The sequence below is a fragment of the Rousettus aegyptiacus genome, unplaced genomic scaffold (assembly GCF_014176215.1).
Source record: "Rousettus aegyptiacus isolate mRouAeg1 unplaced genomic scaffold, mRouAeg1.p scaffold_m13_p_8, whole genome shotgun sequence".
NCBI classification, from domain to species: Eukaryota; Metazoa; Chordata; class Mammalia; order Chiroptera; family Pteropodidae; genus Rousettus; species Rousettus aegyptiacus.
Window position 1 is genome coordinate 18949244 of NW_023416311.1, and position 23024 is coordinate 18972267.

The 23024-nt window shown below is 50.2% G+C and overlaps 1 protein-coding gene across 7 annotated transcripts; it reads left to right on the forward strand.

The window, feature by feature from the left end:
- The first annotated feature begins 1008 nt into the window (after window positions 1-1008).
- Window positions 1009-22906, forward strand: SETD1A (SET domain containing 1A, histone lysine methyltransferase). 7 transcript variants are annotated; one of them, XM_036225376.1, is made up of 19 exons: window positions 1009-1693; window positions 2425-2589; window positions 2811-2906; window positions 4607-4877; window positions 5950-6071; window positions 6303-6532; window positions 6827-7676; window positions 7831-8616; window positions 9069-9302; window positions 9407-9494; window positions 10199-10356; window positions 10514-10601; window positions 12357-12701; window positions 18049-19083; window positions 19509-19681; window positions 19772-19882; window positions 20059-20178; window positions 21861-21998; window positions 22075-22906. In XM_036225376.1, the coding sequence occupies exons 2-19, from the start codon at window positions 2440-2442 to the stop codon at window positions 22246-22248; spliced, it is 5169 nt and encodes a 1722-aa protein (XP_036081269.1). In that variant the 5' UTR covers window positions 1009-1693; window positions 2425-2439; the 3' UTR covers window positions 22249-22906. The 7 variants fall into 7 exon arrangements, with proteins under 7 accessions (XP_036081269.1, XP_015988353.2, XP_036081268.1 ...); XM_016132867.2 differs by having other exon boundaries at window positions 1030-1693; window positions 9126-9302; window positions 22075-22473; XM_036225375.1 differs by lacking the exon at window positions 1009-1693 and adding an exon at window positions 1766-1871.
- The last annotated feature ends 118 nt before the right edge of the window (window positions 22907-23024 follow it).

Below are 23024 nucleotides of genomic sequence, written 5' to 3' on the forward strand. Positions count from 1 at the left end.
ACTACCTTTACCATCACATAGGGAATCTGTTTGACTTAAGAAGCCAGTACCTTTAAACTGGGACAGAGAAAGGAATATGATCTCATCATCCATTTAAAGGGTCCCAATCCTCTCCCTTCTATTCTTATGGTGTGAGATCTTGAAGTCTTCCTTTTCTCTTTTCCTATTATTTAAAATTGTGAATTTGCATGAACCAGGCTCCAAGGGTTTTTCCTATGTTATTTGATGGCTACAATAGTTCCGTGTGACAGGAGTCAATACCTCTTTCAGAGGAAGAATCTGAAAGTTGAGAGGTCAATGACTTGCCCAAGGTCATACAGCAAGAGCTGTAGATAGTTATCTGAAACCTACTGGCATCTTCAGCTCAGGCAGAGGAGCCTCCTGAGAATGGCATTACCCAGAGACCAAGATGGAGATAAAGGATGCCCAGCGACTGGATGACCTTGGTCCCAGGGTCCCAGGTGTTAAGCCTGAGCTGGTGCTGCCCTCGAGTGGCGCGACCGAGTAAGCATAGCCCCCCCACCCCCACACCGACCCAGCTGAAAAGGGCCGGCACTGGGATCACGATGCCTGAGAATGAACCAGTCCACCCTAGTTCCTGTGAAACGTACTTCGGTTTTTACAAAACCCAGTCAATGGCTTTTAGGCTCCACCAGGTTAATTATAGAACTTTTAAGACAGCTTCGGGTTTAATCAATCATTAATAGTGGCCCAAGTACGAGCAAAATGCGGCAGCTTCTGAAGGACTCAGTTTCCCCATCTGTCTGGTGGGCATCTTAAACAGCTAGGGGTCCAAAGGGGAAAACGCTTCCTGCATTATGTACATACAGCGTCAGGGAAATGACCTGAGCCACCACCTCTGGTTGTACTTTTCCACCTCGGGACGCCCCTCCCAAACCGCCCGGGTTTCGGTGGGCTCTACAGGAAGTATCCCCGCGACGCCTGGCTCCGCACGCTCTGACCACGCCCTCTGCGCACGCCGCCTTGGCTCCACCCACAGACGTATTCGCAGATTCGCTAGGCCAGCTACTCAGAATTGCTCAGGCCCGTATGCTTAGCCGAAAATTCTCATCGGACAGCGAGAAGAGCTTTGGGCTGTAGTCAGTTTCCCTGGGTCAGAATGAGGCAGCCCCCTGAGTTGTGCTAGTAAGAAATATCCAGTAAAAGTGGCCAACTCTGCCAACAGGGTTTGGCTACCCAGGAATTATTTTCTTGACCCCACCAAGGCGGGTAAGGAGAAGCAACGGCTAGGTCCAGGACCTGTGGCGAATTTGCAGCCTCTTTACATCTCTAGTTGCGCAAGAGACAGGCAAGAGAAGCAAAGGAGCGGAGGTCCCGTCCACCCATTCGCCCCGCCCGCCTGACGAATCTGCGCCTGTTCAACGCACCACTCAAATCTCTCCAGCTCTGGCTGGCCTCCTCCCCTCCGCCCCGCCCCCTTTTCCTCAGGGATTAGTTGCTGCTTTCGTTGCCGCCGATTCGTCAACGACCCCAGGCCAGAGCAGCTGGGTAATCGTGGTGAAGCCCACTCTCCGGGGGATGCGGCCCATCTCCAGGAAACCTGGGCCGCAACTCTCGAGCCTTATAGGGCGTCGGCCGAAGCGAAACCGCTATCCTCGCCCCCGTGGGTCTCCTGGTGGCGCCCGTGACGAAAGTGCTAATGTCGACGCTCTGCCCGCTGGGCCTCGCGCAGGTGGCGGTGGTGTTTGGTGCGCGCGCCGGGGAGGTGGTGGTGGTGGGGGGGCGCCGCCGCCGCCGCCGCCGCCACCACCGCTGCGGGGCCGGGTCTCACTCTGCCGCCGCAGCCGCCGCCTCGCGCCACTAAGGTGCTGCGCGGGGTGGGGGGAGGGGGAGCCGCTCTACACGAGCGGGTGAGTGGGGCCGCGCCGCGCGTGCGCGGAGTTGGGGGGGGCAGATCGCGCCGGGGCGGGAGGAGAGGGCAGCGGCGCACGTTCCCCCCACCTCCTTGCCCGGATTCGGGGCCGAAGCTGGGTCTCGGGCTCGGTCTCGCGGTGTTTCCAACGCCCCGCATAGGTGCTGCCTTTTGGCCGGAGATCGGGGCGCGGGGACGCGAGCGGGTGTGTGGGAGCGGGAGCCGGGCTTGGCCCGGGCCGCTGGCCGGTGAGGAGGCGGGAGGGGGCGGGGCCTGCCAGGGGGCGGGGGAGGGGTCTTGCGCTGAGGCCAAGTGGGGCGCGCGCTAGGAAAAGCGGGGGCACGAGATGGGTCTGTGGGTCTGAGGGGAGAGTTGGGAGGTGGGGAGAGAATGGGATGTTGTGGTGAAAGAGTGTACTTGGGGGAGCCACGGGTCACGATGAGGTGTGGAAACTGGGATGATGAACCTGGAGTCCGAGCTAGTCGGTGAGGGGCAGCACGGGAGTCAGGCCTAAGACCTGAACCTCCTTGCGGATTTCTCTCTCCTAACAGTGTAAATGAGCAAAGATGGATCAGGAAGGTGGGGGAGATGGGCAGAAGGCCCCGAGCTTCCAGTGGCGGAACTACAAGCTCATTGTGGATCCTGCCTTGGACCCTGCTTTGCGCAGGCCTTCTCAAAAGGTGTACCGCTACGATGGAATCCACTTCAGTGTCAACGTGAGTGCCCTAAGCCTTTCCTTGCCATCTAGGGAACTCCAGGTCCCATTCTCCTGTTAGCTCGGTTCAGTACCTAGAACTTCCATACCCTTAGCCTGCCTTCTAAAAAGTGGGCAACCAGAACCAAACTCTTTTGCATATGAGTCTCCAAATGGGCTTCTTAGAGCTCAGTAATGTGGTTTCACCTTGTGCTATCTTTCTGTTCTTCCTTTCCTTCCTAGGACTCAAAGTATATACCAGTCGAAGACCTCCAAGACCCCCGTTGCCATGTCAGGTCCAAAAACAGAGACTTTTCCCTCCCAGTCCCTAAGTTTAAGGTATGTGTCTGCTAGTCTGGTGTGGTGGCCCTTGGAGGGTGTGGAGAATCTGTCCTGGCAGTCTAATCTTAATGTAGCCCAGTGAAAGGATCACAGTCAGATCTAACAATCTCTGAGGCTGTGAGACTGAGTTGTTCTGGATAGGAGTTATGTTTATATTCTAAAAAGGTGTAGATGAGGTATCCCAAGCAGGGGTGTTGACTTCTTGAAGGACAACATAAATTCAGGTTTAGCTGGTATATCTATCACTATGTATTCCTGGACAGTGCCTGGCTTGACAGTGCCCAGGTGTGATGCCCCAGTTTCTCAACAAAGGGAGTGACAAGGCCAGAGAGTCCATCCCTGGAGTCCTCTTTTTCTCACCTCTCATTTGTCCATTTCATTCTCCGTCTTGTTTCTTCAGAGTATTCCCATTTCCCTGGCTAGGCAGAATACTTGTCAGATACTGGGTTGAGGCTAGAAAACTGGTGGTGCTTAGTTTCCTTCACTAATTCTTTATTCTTCATTTTTAAGTTGTTTGCTGGGTTCTCTCATCCCTCTTTTCACTTTGTACATTTTCTCTGGACTTCTTTCATACCTACTACTTTGACTATTCCGAAATGTTGATAACTTCCAAATCTGTTTCCAGATAAGATTAGTCTCTTGAGCTCCAGACTTATATGCCTGGTAGTGGGACAGCCCCATCTGGAGCCCCACAAACATTTCAAACTCAAGAGATCTAAAACAAATTATTCTTTACCCCTTTAATTCTGCTTTCCCTTCCATCTATTCAGCTGTACAAGCTAGGAACCTGGGAGTCATCCTATAAGGCTCCTGCCATTTATTTGTCACAAAGTTCTGACCCTTTTTCCTAAACACATCTTTTATCTGAATTCTGTTTCCATTGCCATTTCTTTAATGCATACTGTTACATTCATTTCACCTGGTTTCCTCGCCTCCCTTTTTCTCTATTTCATTTTCAAACCTATTGTCATTTGTCTTTTTGGTTTTACTGTTCTCTCATTTTACCTTTGTTGCCTTATCCATGTTTTTGTGCATTGACATGTATGATTATTGATCTGGTCAAGCCTCATCTTTTTCCTTGATATCACACACCTGTTTCATCATACTATACACTTGTCAATTTCTAGGAAATGCTAAGTTATTTTAAAGTTGCGTGCTCTACGAGTACTTGTCATATTGGTGAATTTCTGTTTTTCAAAGAGCCTAGTACGAATGATACCATGTATGTGAATTCTTCCCTGTCTCTACTCTGAACAGGGGTTTCTTTCTCTGGGCTCCCAAACACCCTGTCTACATCTCTGCAACACTTACTGTGTCATGTTATGATCACGTATGTCATTCTGTCCTGTCTATTTTTGTCCATTTTTGTATTCCTGGTGCCTAGTCCATGGTAATCATGTAGTAAAATCTGAGTTAGTGAATTATTTCTCTACAGCTAGTTCCTTCCATATGTGCTTATTTCTCAGTTTGTACATTTCTTTTCCTGGTTCTTGCCATTCTGTGGAGAGAAGAATTCAGGGAAGAGAAGGGTCAAGACTGATATATATCTCTTGTTGGGTTCCATTCCCCATTCCATTACCTCTTAGTTACCCAGTTCCATATCTCTCGATCTCATGAATTGCTCTAAAATTTCCCCAAGGACAAAGGAACAGTGGTCAGTATTAAGATCTCTGACTTAACTCTCTTCCTCTCCACAGCTGGATGAGTTCTATATTGGACAGATCCCACTAAAGGAAGTGACTTTTGCAAGGCTGAATGACAATGTACGGGAGACCTTCCTCAAGGACATGTGCCGAAAGTATGGCGAGGTGGAAGAAGTGGAGATTCTTCTTCACCCCCGTACTCGCAAGCACCTGGGCCTGGCCCGTGTGCTCTTCACCAGCACTCGGGGAGCCAAGGAAACAGTCAAAAACCTCCACCTTACCTCTGTCATGGGCAACATCATCCATGCACAACTCGACATCAAAGGTGAGGGTTCTCTTGCCTGCTGTCAAAGTTGGGCTCCAGCAGAGACTATACATGCAAAATGTCTGTTGGGGCCAGGCAAGTGATCAGGTTCATGATTCCTCATCTGTAACTCTTGGAGTGAGATGAGTTTATAAAATCAGAATTTTATGAAGGGATTATGGTACATGTATGTATTTTCGGTAGGGTTGGGGCAGCACCATGTAGTCTAGCATATGACTATATTTGTAAGAAAATTTGTGAAGGATCACACTAGGTAGGAAGAATAAAAACTATGGTAAATGGCCTCATCTCAGGTCAGGTTTTGATAGTGAATTCCCAAAGATACTGGGTTTCAAGTTTTGGTTTTGAAATTTGGATTAGGGACCTGTATAGGTGAGTGAAGGAAGCACTCTAGGTTTTTTTGTTAGGAGCAATAGGAAGGGGTGGAGATTGTGGCATATTGTAGCAGTGCCATCTAAAGGAGGTGGCTGTCAGTTGGCATTAGCCAATTTGCAAGTGAGATTGAGAACTAATAATCTGGGTTTTTTAAAGGCAGAAATCTAGGCTTTTGTGTGGAATCTCGTGGTTTTAAAATGTTGCATTCCCTTCCCCTTGTCTCCTCCCAGTTTTTTTTTTTTTTTTTTTAAGTGATTGTGTAGGGCAAATGAAATACAACTGTAGGCCGGATTTAGCCCTCAGGCTGCCATTTTGTAACATTAGTTTTATAGGATGAAGAGCATGAAAGGATTTAGTATCAGATGACCTGGGTTGGATTCTAGTTTTGCCACTGACCAACTTTGTGCAGGTCAGTTTTCTTTAAGCTTATAAAGTAGGGGTACTGATGCTTTTCCCTCCCGGTGATCATCCAGTGTAGTTACACTTACTAAAAAAACTGTAAAGTGTCGTACTATATGTTATTTATAGTAGTTGTTAACTGGAGTTGAGGTAGAAGGTCCCTAAAAAGATAGAAGGTAGAAGAATTGAAATCCCCAAACCCAAGACTCAAATTGAGGCCTGAGGAAGATGTGGGAATGCCAAATTAGGAAGGAGTTGTTTCTCCATCTTACTCTGTTGGTTCCCTTTCTTCCTCCAGGACAACAACGAATGAAGTACTATGAACTGATAGTCAATGGCTCCTATACCCCTCAGACGGTGCCCACTGGGGGCAAGGCCTTGAGTGAGAAGTTCCAGGGTTCTGGTGCAGCCACCGAGACGGTGAGAAGCTTGTGGTTGCCATAGCCCTAGCCATGTGAACACGGTACTTGAGTGCCAGGATCAGTCTTTGGGAGGTTCTGGACTTCACTGTTAAGTATAGGAAGAGCTGAGAAAAGATTCCTAGATGCTTTCAAAAGACAGGGAACTGGGATTTTTCATTTGGAGAAAGGTGAGTTTTTAAGTGGTACTCGATTTTTTTCCCTTTCTCAGTGCTTCATTCTCTCCCTTTAGACTGAATCCCGCCGCCGCTCCTCCTCCGACACTGCTGCTTACCCAGCAGGCACTGCTGTGGTGGGCACGCCTGGCAATGGCACCCCCTGCTCCCAGGATACAAGCTTCTCCAGCAGCCGACAAGACACCCCATCTTCCTTTGGCCAGTTCACCCCTCAGTCCTCCCAGGGAACCCCCTACACATCTCGGGGCAGCACCCCCTACTCTCAGGACTCCGCCTATTCCAGCAGGTATAGAGTAAATACCCTTTAGGACCCCCAGATTGTGAGAACTGTCGCTGGGAAGAAGAAACCCAGAGTCCCTCTAAGAGGAAGTCAGGAATAATTTGTTCTGGTTTCTTTGTGGATTCGGCCAACAAATCCCCATGCTCAGGGAACTCACTCCAGCTAAGTACCCAATACCATTTAGGTCTTTTTTGGGGGGCAGTATACTGAGTGTACTGTAGCTTTGGGTACTGAGAATTGGGATTTTAGGGTTTGGTGACAGAGAGCTGAACCCAGCTAACTCACGCACTTTTTCTCCAGCACCACTTCAACCTCCTTCAAGCCCCGACGGTCAGAGAACAGCTACCAAGATTCCTTTTCCCGCCGCCATTTCTCTGCATCTTCGGCTCCCACAACCACCTCTGCAGCCATCTCTGTTACCACTGCAGCCACTGCCACACCCTCCACTTCTTCCTCCTCGTTGTCCTCGTCGTCCTTATCGTCCTCCTCTTCCTCATCCTCTCATTTTCGTGGTTCTGACTCAAATTACCCAGCATATTATGAAAGCTGGAATCGCTACCAACGCCATCCTTCCTACCCACCCCGCCGGGCAACTCGGGAGGACCCCCCTGGGGCGCCTTTTGCTGAAAATACAGCTGAGCGCTTCCCACCTTCCTACACCTCCTACTTGCCCCCTGAGCCCAACAGGCCCACTGACCAGGACTATCGGCCTCCTGCCTCAGAGGCTCCACCCCCGGAGCCTCCAGAACCTGGTGGAAGTGGCGGTGCTGGGGGGCCCAGCCCTGAGAGAGAAGAAGCTAGGACCTCCCCCCGCCCGACCTCACCTGCTCGTTCTGGATCCCCAGCCCCAGAGACCACCAATGAGAGTGTGCCCTTCGCTCAACACAGCAGCCTGGATTCTCGCATTGAGATGTTGCTGAAGGAGCAGCGCTCCAAGTTTTCTTTCCTGGCCTCTGACACAGAGGAAGAGGAAGAGAACAGCACCACAGGCTCTGGGGCTAGAGACACAGGGATCGAGGTGCCTTCTGGGTCAAGTCATAGGCCCTGCACGCCCCCTCCAGCCCCAGCTAATTTTGAGGATGTGGTACCTACAGGGAGTGGGGAACCAGGGGCTACTCGGGAGTCTCCCAAGGCCAACGGACAGAACCAGGTGAGGTTGGGGTCAGCCAGCAGAGGTGCCTGGGATCAGGGAGGCAGGGTTGGGCCCAGGGGGAGAGGAAAGGGAAGTAGACAAAACAGGGATTTGAGGAAAAGTCCAGGGAACAGGCAGAAGCTTTCTGTGACCCTCCTCTGCACCCCTACAGGCTTCTCCATGCTCTTCTGGAGAGGACATGGAGATCTCCGATGATGACAGGGGTGGCTCACCACCTCCAGCCCCAACACCCCCTCAGCAGCCTCCACCCCCTCCTCCTCCACCCCCTCCTCCACCCCCCTACCTGGCTTCCCTTCCCCTTGGTTATCCTCCCCACCAGCCTGCCTACCTCCTCCCACCCCGACCTGATGGACCACCACCCCCTGAATACCCACCACCTCCTCCGCCACCTCCCCACATCTATGATTTTGTGAACTCCCTGGAGCTCATGGATCGACTTGGGGCTCAGTGGGGAGGAATGCCCATGTCCTTCCAGATGCAGACCCAGATGTTAACTCGGCTTCACCAGTTGCGGCAGGGCAAGGGATTGACTGCTGCCTCAGCTGGTCCCCCTGGTGGGGCCTTTGGGGAGGCCTTCCTCCCATTCCCGCCCCCCCAAGAGGCAGCCTATGGCTTACCCTATGCCCTGTACTCACAAGGGCAAGAAGGCCGAGGGGCATACTCCCGGGAGGCCTACCACCTGCCTTTGCCCATGGCAGCCGAGCCCCTACCCTCCTCCTCAGTCTCAGGAGAGGAGGCCCGGCTGCCTCCCAGGGAGGAAGCAGAGCTAGCAGAAAGCAAAGCCCTACCGTCAGCAGGCACCGTGGGCCGTGTGCTGGCCACCCTAGTCCAAGAAATGAAGAGCATTATGCAGCGAGACCTCAACCGCAAGATGGTGGAAAATGTGGCCTTTGGAGCTTTTGACCAGTGGTGGGAGAGCAAGGAAGAGAAGGCCAAGGTGAGGGCCAGTGCCTGGCAGTGGGGAAAACTGGGGCCCCATTGGTGGAAATAGATCTCTTGTTCCTCCAGGCTACACAGCTCAAAAGAGAAGAGGGATGATTAAGGCAAGTGGAGAGAGACTGTGGGCACTTGGTGGGACACTAGCTGGGCCGGGGAGTTGGGGGCACACAGAACAGTATAAAAGCATGAGCCTGAGAGTCTGAAAAGCTTTGTCCTGAGTCCAGTGTTTGTGGTGGACAAGGCCCTTAAATGTCTCTGGGCTTTAATCTTCAGTGTCTCCATTTGTAGAGTGGGGAGAGTAGTAGCTGCTTCCTAAGGTTGATGGACTGTAAACAAGCAGACTTAAGGAAATGCCTGTACAGGGGCTGGTGCAAGGGAAGTGTGGCATAGATGTACATCAAATGGAGGAGTGAGTAGATGCATTTCTATATTCCTGGGACCTGGGAGTAGTTCTCAGGTAGGAGGGAGCACCTAGGTTCTGGGGCTCAGTCCCCCTACTGCCTACAGCCATTCCAGAATGCAGCCAAACAACAAGCCAAGGAGGAAGATAAAGAGAAGACAAAGCTCAAAGAACCAGGCCTGCTGTCCCTCGTAGACTGGGCAAAGAGCGGGGGTACCACAGGCATCGAGGCCTTCGCCTTTGGGTCAGGGCTGCGAGGGGCCCTGCGGCTGCCTTCTTTCAAGGTACTCAGAACTGTGGTCTTGCCTAGTAGATGCTTGTGGTAGGAGTCGTTGGGAACCGTGAGTGTTTGAGTTCTAAACGGGCTCCGTCTCTTCCCACCCCACAGGTAAAGCGAAAAGAGCCTTCAGAAATTTCAGAGGCCAGTGAGGAAAAGAGGCCCCGGCCTTCTACTCCCGTGGAGGAAGATGAAGATGGTGAGTGGGAGGTCAAGTGGAAGGAGAAAGGGTAAAGGCTGCTTAATTCTGATAGGAAGGCAAGAAGCAGGGATGAAGGGGTAAAGGTGTCTTAAAGGCAAGGAGACTAGTGGAGATTTGGGTACAGGGTTATAAAGCAGTTCCGATTATGTGAGAAGCTTGAGATAGGGCAGTCCCTAGATTTTAGTTAGGGTTCTTATGCTGGTACGGTGATTTAAGTTTTCTGTATTTCAGTTTTTTTCCTGTAAAGTAGAAATAATAACTTTAACATCTAAAATCACAGAATTTTGAGGTTAAACAGGTCATCTACCCATGTTTACCATTTAATGCTTAAGCTTTCCTAAAACTTTCTTACCATTTTGTCTAAGACTGAACTATTGGTTGACAGCTTATGTGGCTGGGACACCTTCTTACTGAGTCTGATAAGCTTGCCTGGCATCCTGTTTGCCTAAGTAGTATTTTCTTGGGCCAGGCATAACAAATCATCTGCCTCTTCCACCCAACCCAAAAAATGATGAGAAATAAGATGGATGTGATATATTTAAAACTGTAGAAAACATTGGTTAGCTCTGAGATTTTCATATTTCTCTGCTGAACTTCAGCTTCTTGTTTATAAAACATCTGTGAGACGGTCAGGAAGATCAACAACAGTAACTGTTACTGCTGTTGGTAAATTGCCTTAACTACCACTCACCTTGGCCTAGACCCTGAGCGAGAGAAGGAGGCTGGAGAGCCAGGACGTCCAGGGACCAAGCCCCCTAAGCGAGATGAAGAGCGAAGCAAGACCCAGGGCAAACATCGCAAGTCCTTTGCTCTGGACAGTGAGGGAGAGGAGGCATCACAGGAGTCCTCCTCAGAAAAGGTAAGGAGACAAGGCACTTGGTCCCTGCCAGGAGCCTACTTCCTGAGTTCCTGTCCCCATAGCCAACTTTCCTTTGGGTTGCAGCGCAGGTAGCTATGCCTTCTAGAGGACCAGTTATCTTTTTCCTGTTAGTCTCTCTTTGTTCCTTTTCCTTAAGGATGAGGATGATGATGAGGAAGATGAAGAAGATGAAGAGCATGAGGAAGCCATTGATACTGCAAAGAAGGAGGCAGAGGCATCAGATGGTAGGTACAGATAGAATAGAGTAGGTTTCTGGCTTGGGAAAGAAGGGATTCAGCCCCCTGTCTAGCCCTTTCCTGAGCCTTCCTGCTGGATTTATTGGCCACCTTTGCCCTCCCCCAAAGCAACTTTTTAACCCTATCCTTTGGAACCCTTGGCCCATTGTAAACAACATCAATACTCAAAATGCTACCCCTTGCTTACCTTTTCTTCTGAAACAAGGATCTCCCCTGAAGACCCCCCAACAAGCCTTTTTTCCCAAGCCCTCGAGATAAGGGGTTGCACTCTGCTTTCCCTTTATGCTACCAGACTATGCCTTCCCATCTTTAAATACTGCTCTTCCTTTAAGGCTCAGCCACCGAGCTGTGCCTCCCTCTTCCCCTCCCTGCAGCTGTTCTTTAGTCGAACACCCATTTGTTCCTCCACATTGAGGCTTGGGGACATGGATTAGTCCATCTTTTCATTCATTTGTTCGGGAATATATATTGAGTTCCTCTTCTGTGCCAGGCACAGTTTTAGGTATTGGGAACACATTAGTGTCCAAGACAGATGTGGTTGCTGCTTTTGCAGAGCTTGTGATCAGTTGGCAGGGAAGAAGAGACTTGACAAACAAGTGGACAAATAAATAACATTTGAAATAGATATGTGTTTTAAAGAAGATAAAATAGATTAACAAGGGTAGAGAGTGACAAGGTAGGGGAACTGTGGAAAAATTAACTTTTATAGCTAATGATGAAAGAATGCCTCTAAGAGGTGCCATTTCCACAGAATCCAGATTGGTGAGAATGATGATTCTAGAGCCTCTTCAGTAAAGCAGAGTGCAAGGTCATGTGCTGAGAATGAGGGTGTCCAGACCCCTACACATCACTTGGTCACCAACTCCTGTCAGTTTCACCACTTCCATTTTTCTTAAATTGTCAGCCTCCTTTGTTCCTGCTATCCTGCTTTAATCATGTAGAGGCTGTAGCAGTTTTGACTGATTTCCCTGTCTGTTTTCATCCTTCTCCATTCCAATCCATTTTCCAGCCTGCTGATGGAATTATCGTTCCTAAAATACACACTGGACCCTGTTACTTCCTCCATAAAGTATTTTCCTGGCTCCCCGTTTTCCACAAGGTGAAAGTGTTCTCAGCCTGACACTTTAGGTGGCTTGTAATCTAGTTCCTGCTTATCTGTTTGGCTCCATCTTGTCATTCTCCAGATCCCTCCATGGCCATCATTACTTTCTTTTAATTTACCCAATTATGTTTCCTAAAGACTGCAAAACTCTTAATTTATTAGACCCTTTCCAATGTATTATCTCCTTAAGGCACAGAGCTTCTAACATTTCCTAGGCTTATTTTACCCTAGAGTTCTTTTACAGAGTTAGTCATCTAGTCAGTGTCTATAAGACCCACTTTGAGAAAAGCTTTGGTAGTTAGAGCAGACTGCTTGCCAGTCTCCAAGTGCCCCCTCTTCACTTAACCTTTCACATCCCTGCTTAGCCGCCATGCCTGCCTGATGAACTCCTACTTCTCTTTTTTGACTTCAGCATCTCCTTCACAGGGATGCCTTCCCTGATCATGCTCCCCAGCCCTTCACACTGACATTTATCTCACTATGAACAAATTGTTCGCTTACCCAACTCCTTAAGGGTAGGACTTCCCAGTACCTAGCACAGAGCCTAACATATCCCTAGTACTAAGTCAGTGAATGAACCCACGGCTTGACCAAGTGAGGGACCTTCCCACTTCGCCTGATTGCCCCTTCTGGATTTCCAGGCGAGGACGAGGAAAGCGATTTGTCCTCCAAATGTTCTCTGTATGCTGACTCAGATGGTGAAAATGATAGCACCTCGGACTCCGAGAGTGGCAGCTCGTCCAGCTCCTCATCTTCATCATCCTCTTCATCTTCCTCCTCATCACCGTCCTCCTCCTCATCCGAATCCTCCTCTGAAGAAGAAGAGGAAGAAGAGCAACCAGGAACCATACCCTCGGCATCACCACCGCCTAGAGATGCCCTTGTGCCCCTGCCAGCACCTGTGGAGGAGTCCAAGCCAGAAAGAGTGGCAGGCTCCCCAGTCACACCACTCCCCGAACAGGAGAAGTCTCCAGCAAGACCTGCAGGTAGGTGTTGTGGAGCTGTTGATTTGATCTGTGTGTGTATGTGTATATGTGTGTCCATGAGAACAGTGGAGTCAGCACTTATTAGTTGCATACAAGTGTGTGACTTTATTGAAAACATGCAAAGTTGGACAAAAGTCACTATCTCCTGTCACTTCTCCTGGGAAGACATTTATCGTCTAATGTACTCCAGCGGCACTGCCATAAGTGGTTTACAGAGCCACACCAGGGTGGTTGGCTACTAAAGTAAAAGACAATGGTCTCTTCCCAAGTAAGTTAAGGAGAAAATTCCCAATTTAACAGATTGCTCCTATAATTTTTCTTAAGCCCATTTCTTAACCTGTAATGTATACTTTGATTAAATAGACAAATAGGTAGAAAACAACTATTAAAAACATTAACTCAGACCTTAATTCTAGCTTTGCTTTCCTTTGTGGATTTGTACATTCAGTTGTTATTTTGTATCATATATACGTAATTTTTCCTGCTGAGTGAACTGTTTGGTCAAGCAGTTGACATTTATTTATTGAGTACTCACAGTAGGTGCAAAGGATACATGGTCTATGCACAATAGGCACTGTTCTTGCCCCCATGAAGCTTATGGTGTATAGAGAGAGACAGTTGAGTAATAAATACTTCAGAATCAGTGGTTACCAACTGATAAGCACCATAAAAGAATAGTATAAGGTGCTCTGAGAACCTGAGCACATCTTTGGGGAAGTGTTTTCTGCTGAAGCATCATTGGCCCAAATTCAGGCAAAGCAGGCAGGAGTGTGTGATTAGCATGTGCCAAGTCCCTAAGGCAGAGAAAACGGCACATTGGAAGACATAAAAGAAAGCTAACCTGGAGGATTGAAAGGATGGGAAGCTGGAATGGCTGAAACTAGAGAGGCAAGCAAGGGCTGAGCCACGCAAAATGAGTAGGCCATGGTAGGACTCTATTCTTTATCTTAAAGATAATGGAATAACATGATTATATTTGTGTTTCGAAAAGAGAGAGTGCAGAAAAGGGACCAGAGTTGATAGAGGAAGATTAAAGCTATTGTCGTGAGTAAATAAAGCAAGCAGTGGTGGTAAGTTGAAGTAGGGTGTTCTTATGGTGGAATTAATAACTCAGTTTTCAAGATACACTTAAAAGATGCACATGGCCTTCCGGAGAACTCTTGAACATTATTGAGAATCTGGTCTGAGATAGGTAGTGACCACATGAAGAAATCTCTCACTAGTGTACTCCATTCTGGTTTAGACTTCTTGAGAGGAGGAGGAGTTGAGGCTCTCATTAATTCTGAGGAGCCTCTCCTGGTGGCGTCACAGGTCAGAGAGCAGCAATCTAGTGGGACGTATCAAATTTGTATTTTAGAAAGATCATTCTGGCAGAAGGGCGAGGGAGTTAGCAAGTTAGCAAAGCAGTAGAGTGACCCATGAGAACATTTGAAGGGATGCATGTGAGTGAAGGTCATAAACTAAAGCACGGGTGTTTCATTGAGGTGCAGGGATTAGAAGTGAGAGTGAGGATTCGAGAGAAATTTAGGAGATAGAACTACTTAGTTAAACTGCTTACTAGGAAAGGAAACTCAGGGAGAACCAGAAGTAGGAAGAAAGCTGATGTGTTTAGTTGAACTTGAATCTGACATGCCTTTTGGACCTCTAGGTAGAAACATTCAGAAGGCAGTTGGATCAATAGATCTGAAACTCTTAAAGAATGATAGGCTGGAAATGAGGTAGATATTTGAGAGTACTGAAAGTATGGATGTGAATGTACTTGCTTACCTTAGAAGGAGGTACAGAATGAGAGAAGGGGCCAGAGCCTTACAGTTTTATGAGACAGGCAGGCAAAGGGGAGCCAGAGGAGGCTGAAAATGGGTGACCAGAAATATGGGAAGGGAGCTCAGAGTCTCAAAAGGAGGGAGTGGTTTATCAGCAGCTGCAAGAGTAGTAAGAGAGGAAAAGTATCTGTTGGATTTGTCAGTTAGGAGGTCACTGGTAACCTTATCAATTTCAGTAGAATGGATCAGACTGAAGCCAAGTTGAGGGATATTAAGGATTGAGGACAGGCAACAGAGATAACCAGTTTTCTGGAAGGGAAGACTGTTCTTGTTATGAAAGAGAAAGGAGGAGTTTAGAGGTTATAGTTAACAATTTAACATTTATTGAGAGCCTGTGTGCCAGGCTCTAGGCCTAGCACATTGCAGTTTAATTTTCTCATTCAGTCCTCACAACATCCTTACTACCATTTCACAGATGAGGACTTTGATGTTTAGTGAGATAATCAAGGTCACTCAGCTGGGATTGGAGAAACAGCAAGAAGAGAATGTAGGGTTGATGGAGGCTTAGCTTTTCAAAGTAGGTGAGACTTGAGCATGATCATACAGTAAAGGAAGAGGGAGCAGGTAGATGAACCAGGAGAGAGAAATACTTGCTGGATTCGCTTGCCTGGGGAGGTGCAGGGGATGGACTATAGGTCTGATGCAAATCTGTCTGTAAATGGGGAAGTGGGGAGATGTGGACTTTCATGCTCGAAGGTGTCCTTTTTCACTGTGCGGCAGGAAAATGGGACATTTCCTGAGCCTGAGGAGGATAGGTGAAGGAGAAGCCTTGGGAATTGAGGAGAGTGGGGAGTGAGGATGAAAGCTGACTAGGTTTCTTGGCAACTCAGAAGCCCTACTGGGGGCTAGGGTAAAGGAGGAGAGAAGATAGGTGGTTGGGTAGATTCAGGGTTGGGGATCTACAGGTTGGAGGTGGTAGAAAGATGTGGAACGTGTTGTGAAAGGAGAGAATAAAGTAAGGACCCCTGCAGTCTGGGCATAAGAAAGAAAAAAGTTAATTTAGGAAGAGGGTCATAGGCTGGAGAGAGGTAGAAGGATGGGAAATTGAAAAGGTGCAGTGGTGTGAACTGAAGGGACCTGGGGAATTGTGGTCAGGGTGTAGGGGATCAGAGTAAAAGGGTCCAAGGTGGAGCTATTCTAGAGCGTGACAAGGTCAAATGTGTGACTGATGGAGGGTAACTGAAAATGAAGGTCACTGGATATGTGAAATTGGGTAAACAGGTGGGACATCGAAGTCCCTGAGATAGATGGCAGAGGTGGGAGAAGAGAGAGAATGATTAAGGCAGGTCCTTGGTTTTAGAGAATGATAGGAAAATCCAGGTTACCAAGGTTGTAACTGGCAGAGGGCTTGTGTGGCTTAATGGCAGGAGCCTGGGAGAAAGGGCTTGTCTGGTGGGCAAAGATAGGGACCTGGATGCCTTTAGGACTTGCTTTTCTTCTGTCTTCTCATCTGGTTCATTCTTTTCTCCTGCAAATGGGCTTCTTCTGCTTCTCCATTCCAGCAGAGAGTGCTTGCCCCCACAGACAGGTAAACTCCTGTCCTAGATCTTTATTCTCAGGGAAGTTTCTTATTGGGCTAACTTGTGTCAAGTAGCCATCAGTTAATGAGGGGGGCAGAGAGCAAGGCAGGCCATGCAATAGAAACAGTTGCTTCTGCTAGTTGTGTGGAGGGTACCCCAAAAAGTTGTCTCCCTAAGTGAAAGGGATGGCCAGGTTTCCTTTAGGACAAGGAAATTTTTGTGAAGAATCTGAGCCAAGAGGGGAATTTGTTCTTAAGAGCCAGGCTTCCAGGAGGCACAGTGGGCTGAGTTGGGAGGATGAGTCAGGTAGGGGAGGCTGCCCCAAGATGAGAGTTGGTGAGAAGACTCAACAGAAACTAGAGAGCCTGGGACAAACACCCTGGGACCTTGCTAGCTTCAGAGTAGATCTCAGATGTTATCCAGAGCTTGAGGAAACACAGGCTGAGGGCCTTGCCCAGGGTGCTGGTTTTGGGAGCATCTGTTAAGGCAGTGGACACATGTTGATCACTGCCGTCTTGGACCAGGCCTAGTTCTGGCTGCCCTCTAGCTCTGAGTGATAGAGCCAGATGTGAAACCACAGAGTCCCACTGCAGGACGTCCAGAGCAGTATAGGGCAGTAGGTAAGAGCACTAACTCAACTCAGGCTTCCCAGAGTGCAGGTCTTGTGCTATCATTTGCTAACTGTGTGACCTTGGGCAGGTTATTTATCTCTCTCTGTCTCAGTTTCCTTATCTGTCACATAGGGTTAATAGTATTTTCCTAGGGTCATTGTAAGAATTAAATAAGTAGTTAATACATGTAGAAGACTTGAATTAGTGTTTAGCATAAAATATAAGCTATTAATCTGCAGCCAACCTGAAGACTAGCAGTTACTTACCAATTTCCAAAGAAGTCAGGGAAGCCTTCACAAAGGAGGTGGCATTAAGTTGGGTATAAAAGCTGTATGTCAAAAAGCCATGCCTATTTGGGTGGCCAGAACCTGGGGTGAGAGGGCGAGGTGTGGACTGGCTTCACGGGGATTGTCTGATGGGTCAGGTCTGCAGGAGTGGGTCTTCCTCAGGGAAAGGACTAATTTGTGTCTTGACCAGTGTTCAGCGTCCCCCACGTAGCAGCAGACTTGGAGGGTCCTAACAGAGAGGATGCACTCCCTGTCCTGGGGGTGGTTAGCTGGGGAAAGACAGTATGGCCTTCTCAAAGATAGTATATCCCCTCCCCAACCCACTCCTCGTCCTTTAGATCTCAGCTTCACTTTCATCTTCTTTAGGGGAAACTTCTTGACCCCCCTACCCCACATGAGCAAATCCCCAGTATAGTTTGGGATGAGGCAGGGGGGCAGTGGAGAAGAAGGCAAATTTTATAAAATATTTTAATGCAAAGATTCAGCTTCTTAACATTGTATCTTTTTTACCACACTAAACAGGTAATGTTGATTGTGGTCGAAATAATGGATACTGTAATTCAGATCTGGCTCATCACAACCTAAATGCTGCTGGCAAAAATCGTCTTTGTCTATGTGCCTAGTTGTTGGCTGTAGTTCTGTCACCACCAGTCTTGGTAAAAAAGGCTGGAGTCCAAATGTTTGTTTCTTTAGAGCCCCCATTCTCCACAGTTTGGGCTGTACATTTGTTTTGTGTAACTGTCTCTACTGGACCGTAAGCTCTGTGAGGGTTTCAGAAGTGTCTGCTCAGTGTGCTTTTTCTGTACCTGATGCATAACTCTAAATGTGGAATGTATGAATGAGCAGGTACAAAACCTAGTCCTGTCAAGGGAGCCCATAGTGCTGAGGACATTGCAGGTATGAGAGGCAGACACTGTGCTCCCTGAGTGAACAGGGATGTCTGTCGGAAACTGAGGACAGAATGAGTGCAGAACTTGTTGAAAGGCAGCTGGGGTATAGACTCCCTGGTGAAGCTGGCCAGTCTCTTGCCCATACCAAATCTCAGTCTGATGATACTGAGCCAAGAAGCTGACCTTCTCCCTTTCCTTGTGTGCTTCCTTCTCCAGGTTCCACTGAAGAGCCAGCTCCCAGTGTGCCCCAGCCTCCCCCAGAACCACCAGCTGGGCCTCCAGCCCCTGCCCTCCGCCCCTACGAGCGCCCCTCCTCTCCTATCCTCCTCCTGCCCCCACCCAAGAAACGCCGGAAAACCGTCTCCTTCTCTGCCGTGGAGGAGGTGCCAGCCCCAGAGCCTTCCCCAGCTGTCCCACCACAGGTCAAATCTCCTGGCCCCATCTCGCGCAAAGTCCCCCGGGGCGTAGAGCGGACCATTCGCAATTTGCCCCTGGACCATGCATCTCTGGTCAAGAGCTGGCCTGAGGAGGCGGCCCGAGGAGGTCGGAGCCGGGCTGTTGGCCGGGGACGCTCCGCTGAAGAAGAAGAGGCTGAGCCAGGGACAGAAGTGGACCTGACAGTGCTGGCCGACCTGGCCCTTACACCAGCCCGGCGTGGGCTGTCTACACTGCCTACTGGTGACGACTCAGAGGCCACAGAGACATCGGATGAGGCAGACCGCCCGGGCCCCCTGCTCAGTCATATCCTGTTGGAGCACAACTATGCCCTGGCCATAAAGCCCCCACCCTCCACACTGGCCCCTCGACCCCCGGAACCAGTTCCTGCCCCTGCAGCCCTCTTCAGTTCCCCAGTGGATGAGGTCCTGGAGGCCCCTGAGGTGGTGGTGGCTGAGGCTGAGGAGCCAAAGCAGAAGCAGCAGCAACAGCGAGAAGGTAAACAGGAGGAGGAAGAGGAGGAATCTGAGTCATCTGAGAGCAGCAGCAGCAGCAGCAGCAGTGATGGAGAGGGGGCCATCCGGCGGCGCAGCCTCCGCTCCCACACCCGGCGTCGGCGGCCACCCCCGCCACCCCCACCACCCCCCACCTTTGAGCCCCGCAGTGAGTTTGAGCAGATGACCATCCTGTATGACATTTGGAACTCGGGCCTGGATTTGGAGGACATGGGCTATCTACGACTCACGTATGAGCGGCTGCTGCAGCAGACGAGTGGGGCCGACTGGCTAAACGACACCCACTGGGTCCATCACACCAATATCCTGAACCACAGAGGCTGGCCTTCTCAGGATAGAAAGACAGGCCCCAGGCGCAGGGAGTGGGGGTGGACTTCCTGAGGTCACACAACTGGGCAGTGTCTTCCTCAGATCACTCCTGGTGTCTTTGCTTCTCTCTCTCCTGGTCCAGTTCTTTTTCCCATGTTCAGTCTGGCATTTCTCTAGCTGCCACGCTGCTCTTTTATCTGTGACTCCTGCTGCTTCTCTGCCTTGCAGAGTTTTTCTGGCAGAAAAGGTAATGTGAGACTTATTTCTGTCCATCTTTCTGTCCTCACACCAAGTGGGATCGGGACCTCATTGAAGTCAGTTACCCTTTCCTTGGGCTCGGTACAAGAAGGATAGGGGGCTGGGGCCACAGGGTCTGCCCAGTGAGGACCCTATTCTCTTCCTTAACATATCCTGCACTCACCAACCTGAGCACTCCAAAACGCAAGCGGCGGCCCCAGGATGGGCCCCGTGAGCACCAGACGGGCTCAGCTCGCAGTGAAGGCTATTACCCCATTAGTAAGAAGGAAAAAGACAGGTACCTGGATGTGTGCCCTGTCTCAGCCCGGCAGTTGGAAGGGGTGGACACTCAGGTGAGGCTCTTCCCTGACATATGCCCTTCTAGTATCCTCTTCCCATCGTTTTTCCTGTCACTTACCTCCTCTCTATCCTGCTTCTCACAGGGGACTAACCGTGTGCTTTCGGAACGCCGGTCCGAGCAGCGACGGCTGTTGAGTGCCATCGGCACCTCAGCCATCATGGACAGTGATCTGCTAAAGTTAAACCAGCTCAAGGTGAGGAGTGGGGACTTGCGAAGGAGAGAAGCTGAGTAGGAAGGCAGTATCATGGAGTTCCCTGGGGCGGGGTGGGGGTGAGAGGCCAAAACACTGTCCTGCCCAGAGGTCTGCAGGAAAAGCAAGGAGGTAGGTTGAGGGAGGCATCTAGCAGCAGTCTACCTTCTGCCCTCTAGTTCCGGAAGAAGAAGCTCCGATTCGGCCGGAGCCGGATACACGAGTGGGGTCTTTTTGCCATGGAACCCATCGCAGCTGACGAGATGGTCATCGAATATGTGGGTCAGAACATTCGCCAGGTGAGGCCCTGTACTCAGCCCCCAATCTGATGGCAGCATGGGATACTGACATGAGATCTGACTCTTGGGATAAAGCCACCACATACCCTTCTGGCTCCAAGACTTAGCCAGTGAAACCTGCCTCTTTTTTCCCCTTCCTTTTCTTTCTGTCCTACTCTTTCTTTCCTTCCTTGCACAAGGAATGATGGGTCCTAGTAAAGTAGTAAACTATATGTTAATGACTTGGCAAGAAACAAGGCTAATAATATCTCTTCCTTTAAGGATCTCACAGTTTAGTGGGGAAGACAGGAATTGAACAAGTAACTACAATAAAGGATGGCATTCAATAGAAAGGGGACATTCAGGGAGGCAGGGATGGTTCGAGCACAGTGATGTTTACAGCTGGAGCGGAAGAATGATGAGGAACTCCCAGGCTCAGGTGAGGGGACGTGCCCCAAGTTGTGGGATACAGCATGTGCCAAGGCCTGGAGGCAGGGTAGTCTCAGGAGGACAAGGACGGGACTGGCTAGTTGGAAAAATTCAAGTCAACGGCACTGACGTACACCTAAAGGGGCAGGTGGAGGCCACTCCCCAGAGCTTAGGAGCCCCATTAATAAGTTGGGATCAATGGTGAGAGAGAATAAAAAGTCGCTGTGAGGCATTGAGCAGGAGAGGACTTTGGAAGTTATAAGCTCCCTCTGGCTGCAGTGTGAAGAGAGAACTAGAGACTGAGACCAGTAGGGGTCTATTGCAGAGATCCCGGCTAATGGCAGGGTACTTGGACTAGGCAGTGGCACCCAAGGTAACAGGAGTCTGTGAGTCCAAGGCAGCTGGCAGGACCAGGCAACAGGTTGGCTCGGGAGAGTGAGGGCAAAGGCTGGAGATGAGGCCATTTCTCAGGGTGCTGCCTTTAGCCACTAAGAGTAGGTGGGGCTGCCAGTGGGATGAGGAGGGAGGAGGAGGAGCTGATGCATGATCAAGATGAGTTCCAGTCAGGGCATGTGAAGTTGCGGTACCTCAGGCACATCTAGAGGATGATAACCAGCCTGGAGATGGATGATAATTTTGCCTGGAGATGGAAGTTTGAGGAAGTCCCCAGTACTTAGCTGGCAGTTGAAGCCCGGAAAGAAAGTGCAATCACCCAAAGGGAGAGCACAGAGGGCTTTGCGTCCTGTTTTCTGGGAAATAAGAGTTATTCCTTCTCATACAGGAATGTGGGCCCTAATGTGGACAACCAGTGGCAGCTGTTGGGTGCCTGTTTTGGAGAAAGGGTCCTGGGAGAAGAGATGAGTAGGGTTCAGTCCATGAAATGGCCACTGTCATCTCGGGAACTCCCCAGCCCCACAGCAGACTGAAGGCTCTACTATGGGCCAGGCAGGCACTCCAGGAGCAGCCAGTAGCTGCTTCTGCCCAGTGACCAGTGCAGACTTCCCCAGGTCTGAGTGACTTAGAATGGCAGCTGAGGGTATAGGGGAGGGAGTGGCCACAAGAGGGAAACAAAGGGCTCCTGGAAACAATGGGGTGTCCATGCCTTGGGTTAGTGGGTGTCAGAGGGAGACCTGCAGGTCCAGGACAGATTAATGTGGTCCCCAGGTGGCCACTGGGAGACCGTTCAGAACCCCAGTCACGGGCTGAGGGGGTCGAGCCTTGTCTAGCAGAAAGCTGAGGGGCAGCTCCCTGACCATCGCTCCCTGCCCTACCAGATGGTGGCTGACATGCGGGAGAAGCGCTACGTGCAGGAGGGAATTGGCAGCAGTTACCTGTTCCGTGTGGACCACGACACTATCATCGATGCTACCAAGTGTGGCAACCTAGCACGGTTCATCAACCACTGCTGCACGGTGCGCCAGGGACCGGGCCAGGGCGGGTAGGATTCAAGGGGACAGCCACAGCTCACTCTGCCCTCCCCTTCTGCAGCCCAACTGCTACGCCAAGGTGATCACCATCGAGTCCCAGAAGAAGATTGTGATTTACTCCAAGCAGCCCATCGGTGTGGACGAGGAGATCACCTACGACTACAAGTTCCCGCTGGAGGACAATAAGATCCCGTGTCTGTGCGGCACGGAGAGCTGCCGTGGCTCCCTCAACTGAGGTGGGCGGGACTGGCGCCCACGCCCCTATTTATTCCCCTTGGTGCCCTGAGCTCCCAGCCCCCCACAGCCTTAGTGGGCTCAGGAGGGCCCACATGCCCCCATCTCCAAATATGGACTTGGGGGGCCCCCAAGCCCTGTAAGGGAGCCTCAGTCCCTTGAGGCAAATTCTGCCTCCCCTGTCACCGCTGTCAACCCACCCCTTAATTTTTTTCTTTGCGGAGAAGAAGCTGTAAATGTTTTGTAGCTGCCAGCAGCTGTTTCCTGTGGAAACCTGGGGTGCCAGCCTGTACAGATCCTGTTCTTGGGGGCTGTAGAGCCCCCTTGCTTTGTGTTAATGGGGACTTCCCCTTTGTACCCTGCGTGCACCCCTCCCCAGTTTAGGGGTCTCTAGAGGCAGTGGCCATGTTCTCCCCCTGGGGGGGCTGTGCACCCCCCCTAGTCCTGGGGACTCCGTGCCTGGAACCCTGCCTCACCATCTGTCCCTGCCAGACTCTGTGGGTCACCCTTCCACCGGGGTGTCTGGAAGCTCCAGCTGGGCCAGGCCAGGATGGAGGGGGCGGGGCAGGCCCTTCCTGTTGGGCTGGATTGTACATATGTTAATAGCACAAACCCAATGCCACATTTTTATAATTGTGATTAAACTTTATTGTACAAAAGTGTTTGGTCAGTATCTTTGGGCTGGGATGGGGTTAAGGATAGAGGGTGGGGCAAGTAAAGAGAGGGGGAAATGTGTGACTTGGAGTTTGGGGTGGGTAAAGCTTTCAGACAAGAGCC

Excerpts from the sequence above, each read along its gene's own strand:
- SETD1A (XM_036225376.1), top strand. The coding sequence starts at position 2,440 with ATGGATCAGGAAGGTGGGGGAGATGGGCAGAAGGCCCCGAGCTTCCAG. Across the intron at positions 4,878-5,949 it reads TGCACAACTCGACATCAAAG|GACAACAACGAATGAAGTAC; the intron begins GTGAGGGTTCTC and ends TTCTTCCTCCAG. Across the intron at positions 12,702-18,048 it reads GTCTCCAGCAAGACCTGCAG|GTTCCACTGAAGAGCCAGCT; the intron begins GTAGGTGTTGTG and ends TTCCTTCTCCAG.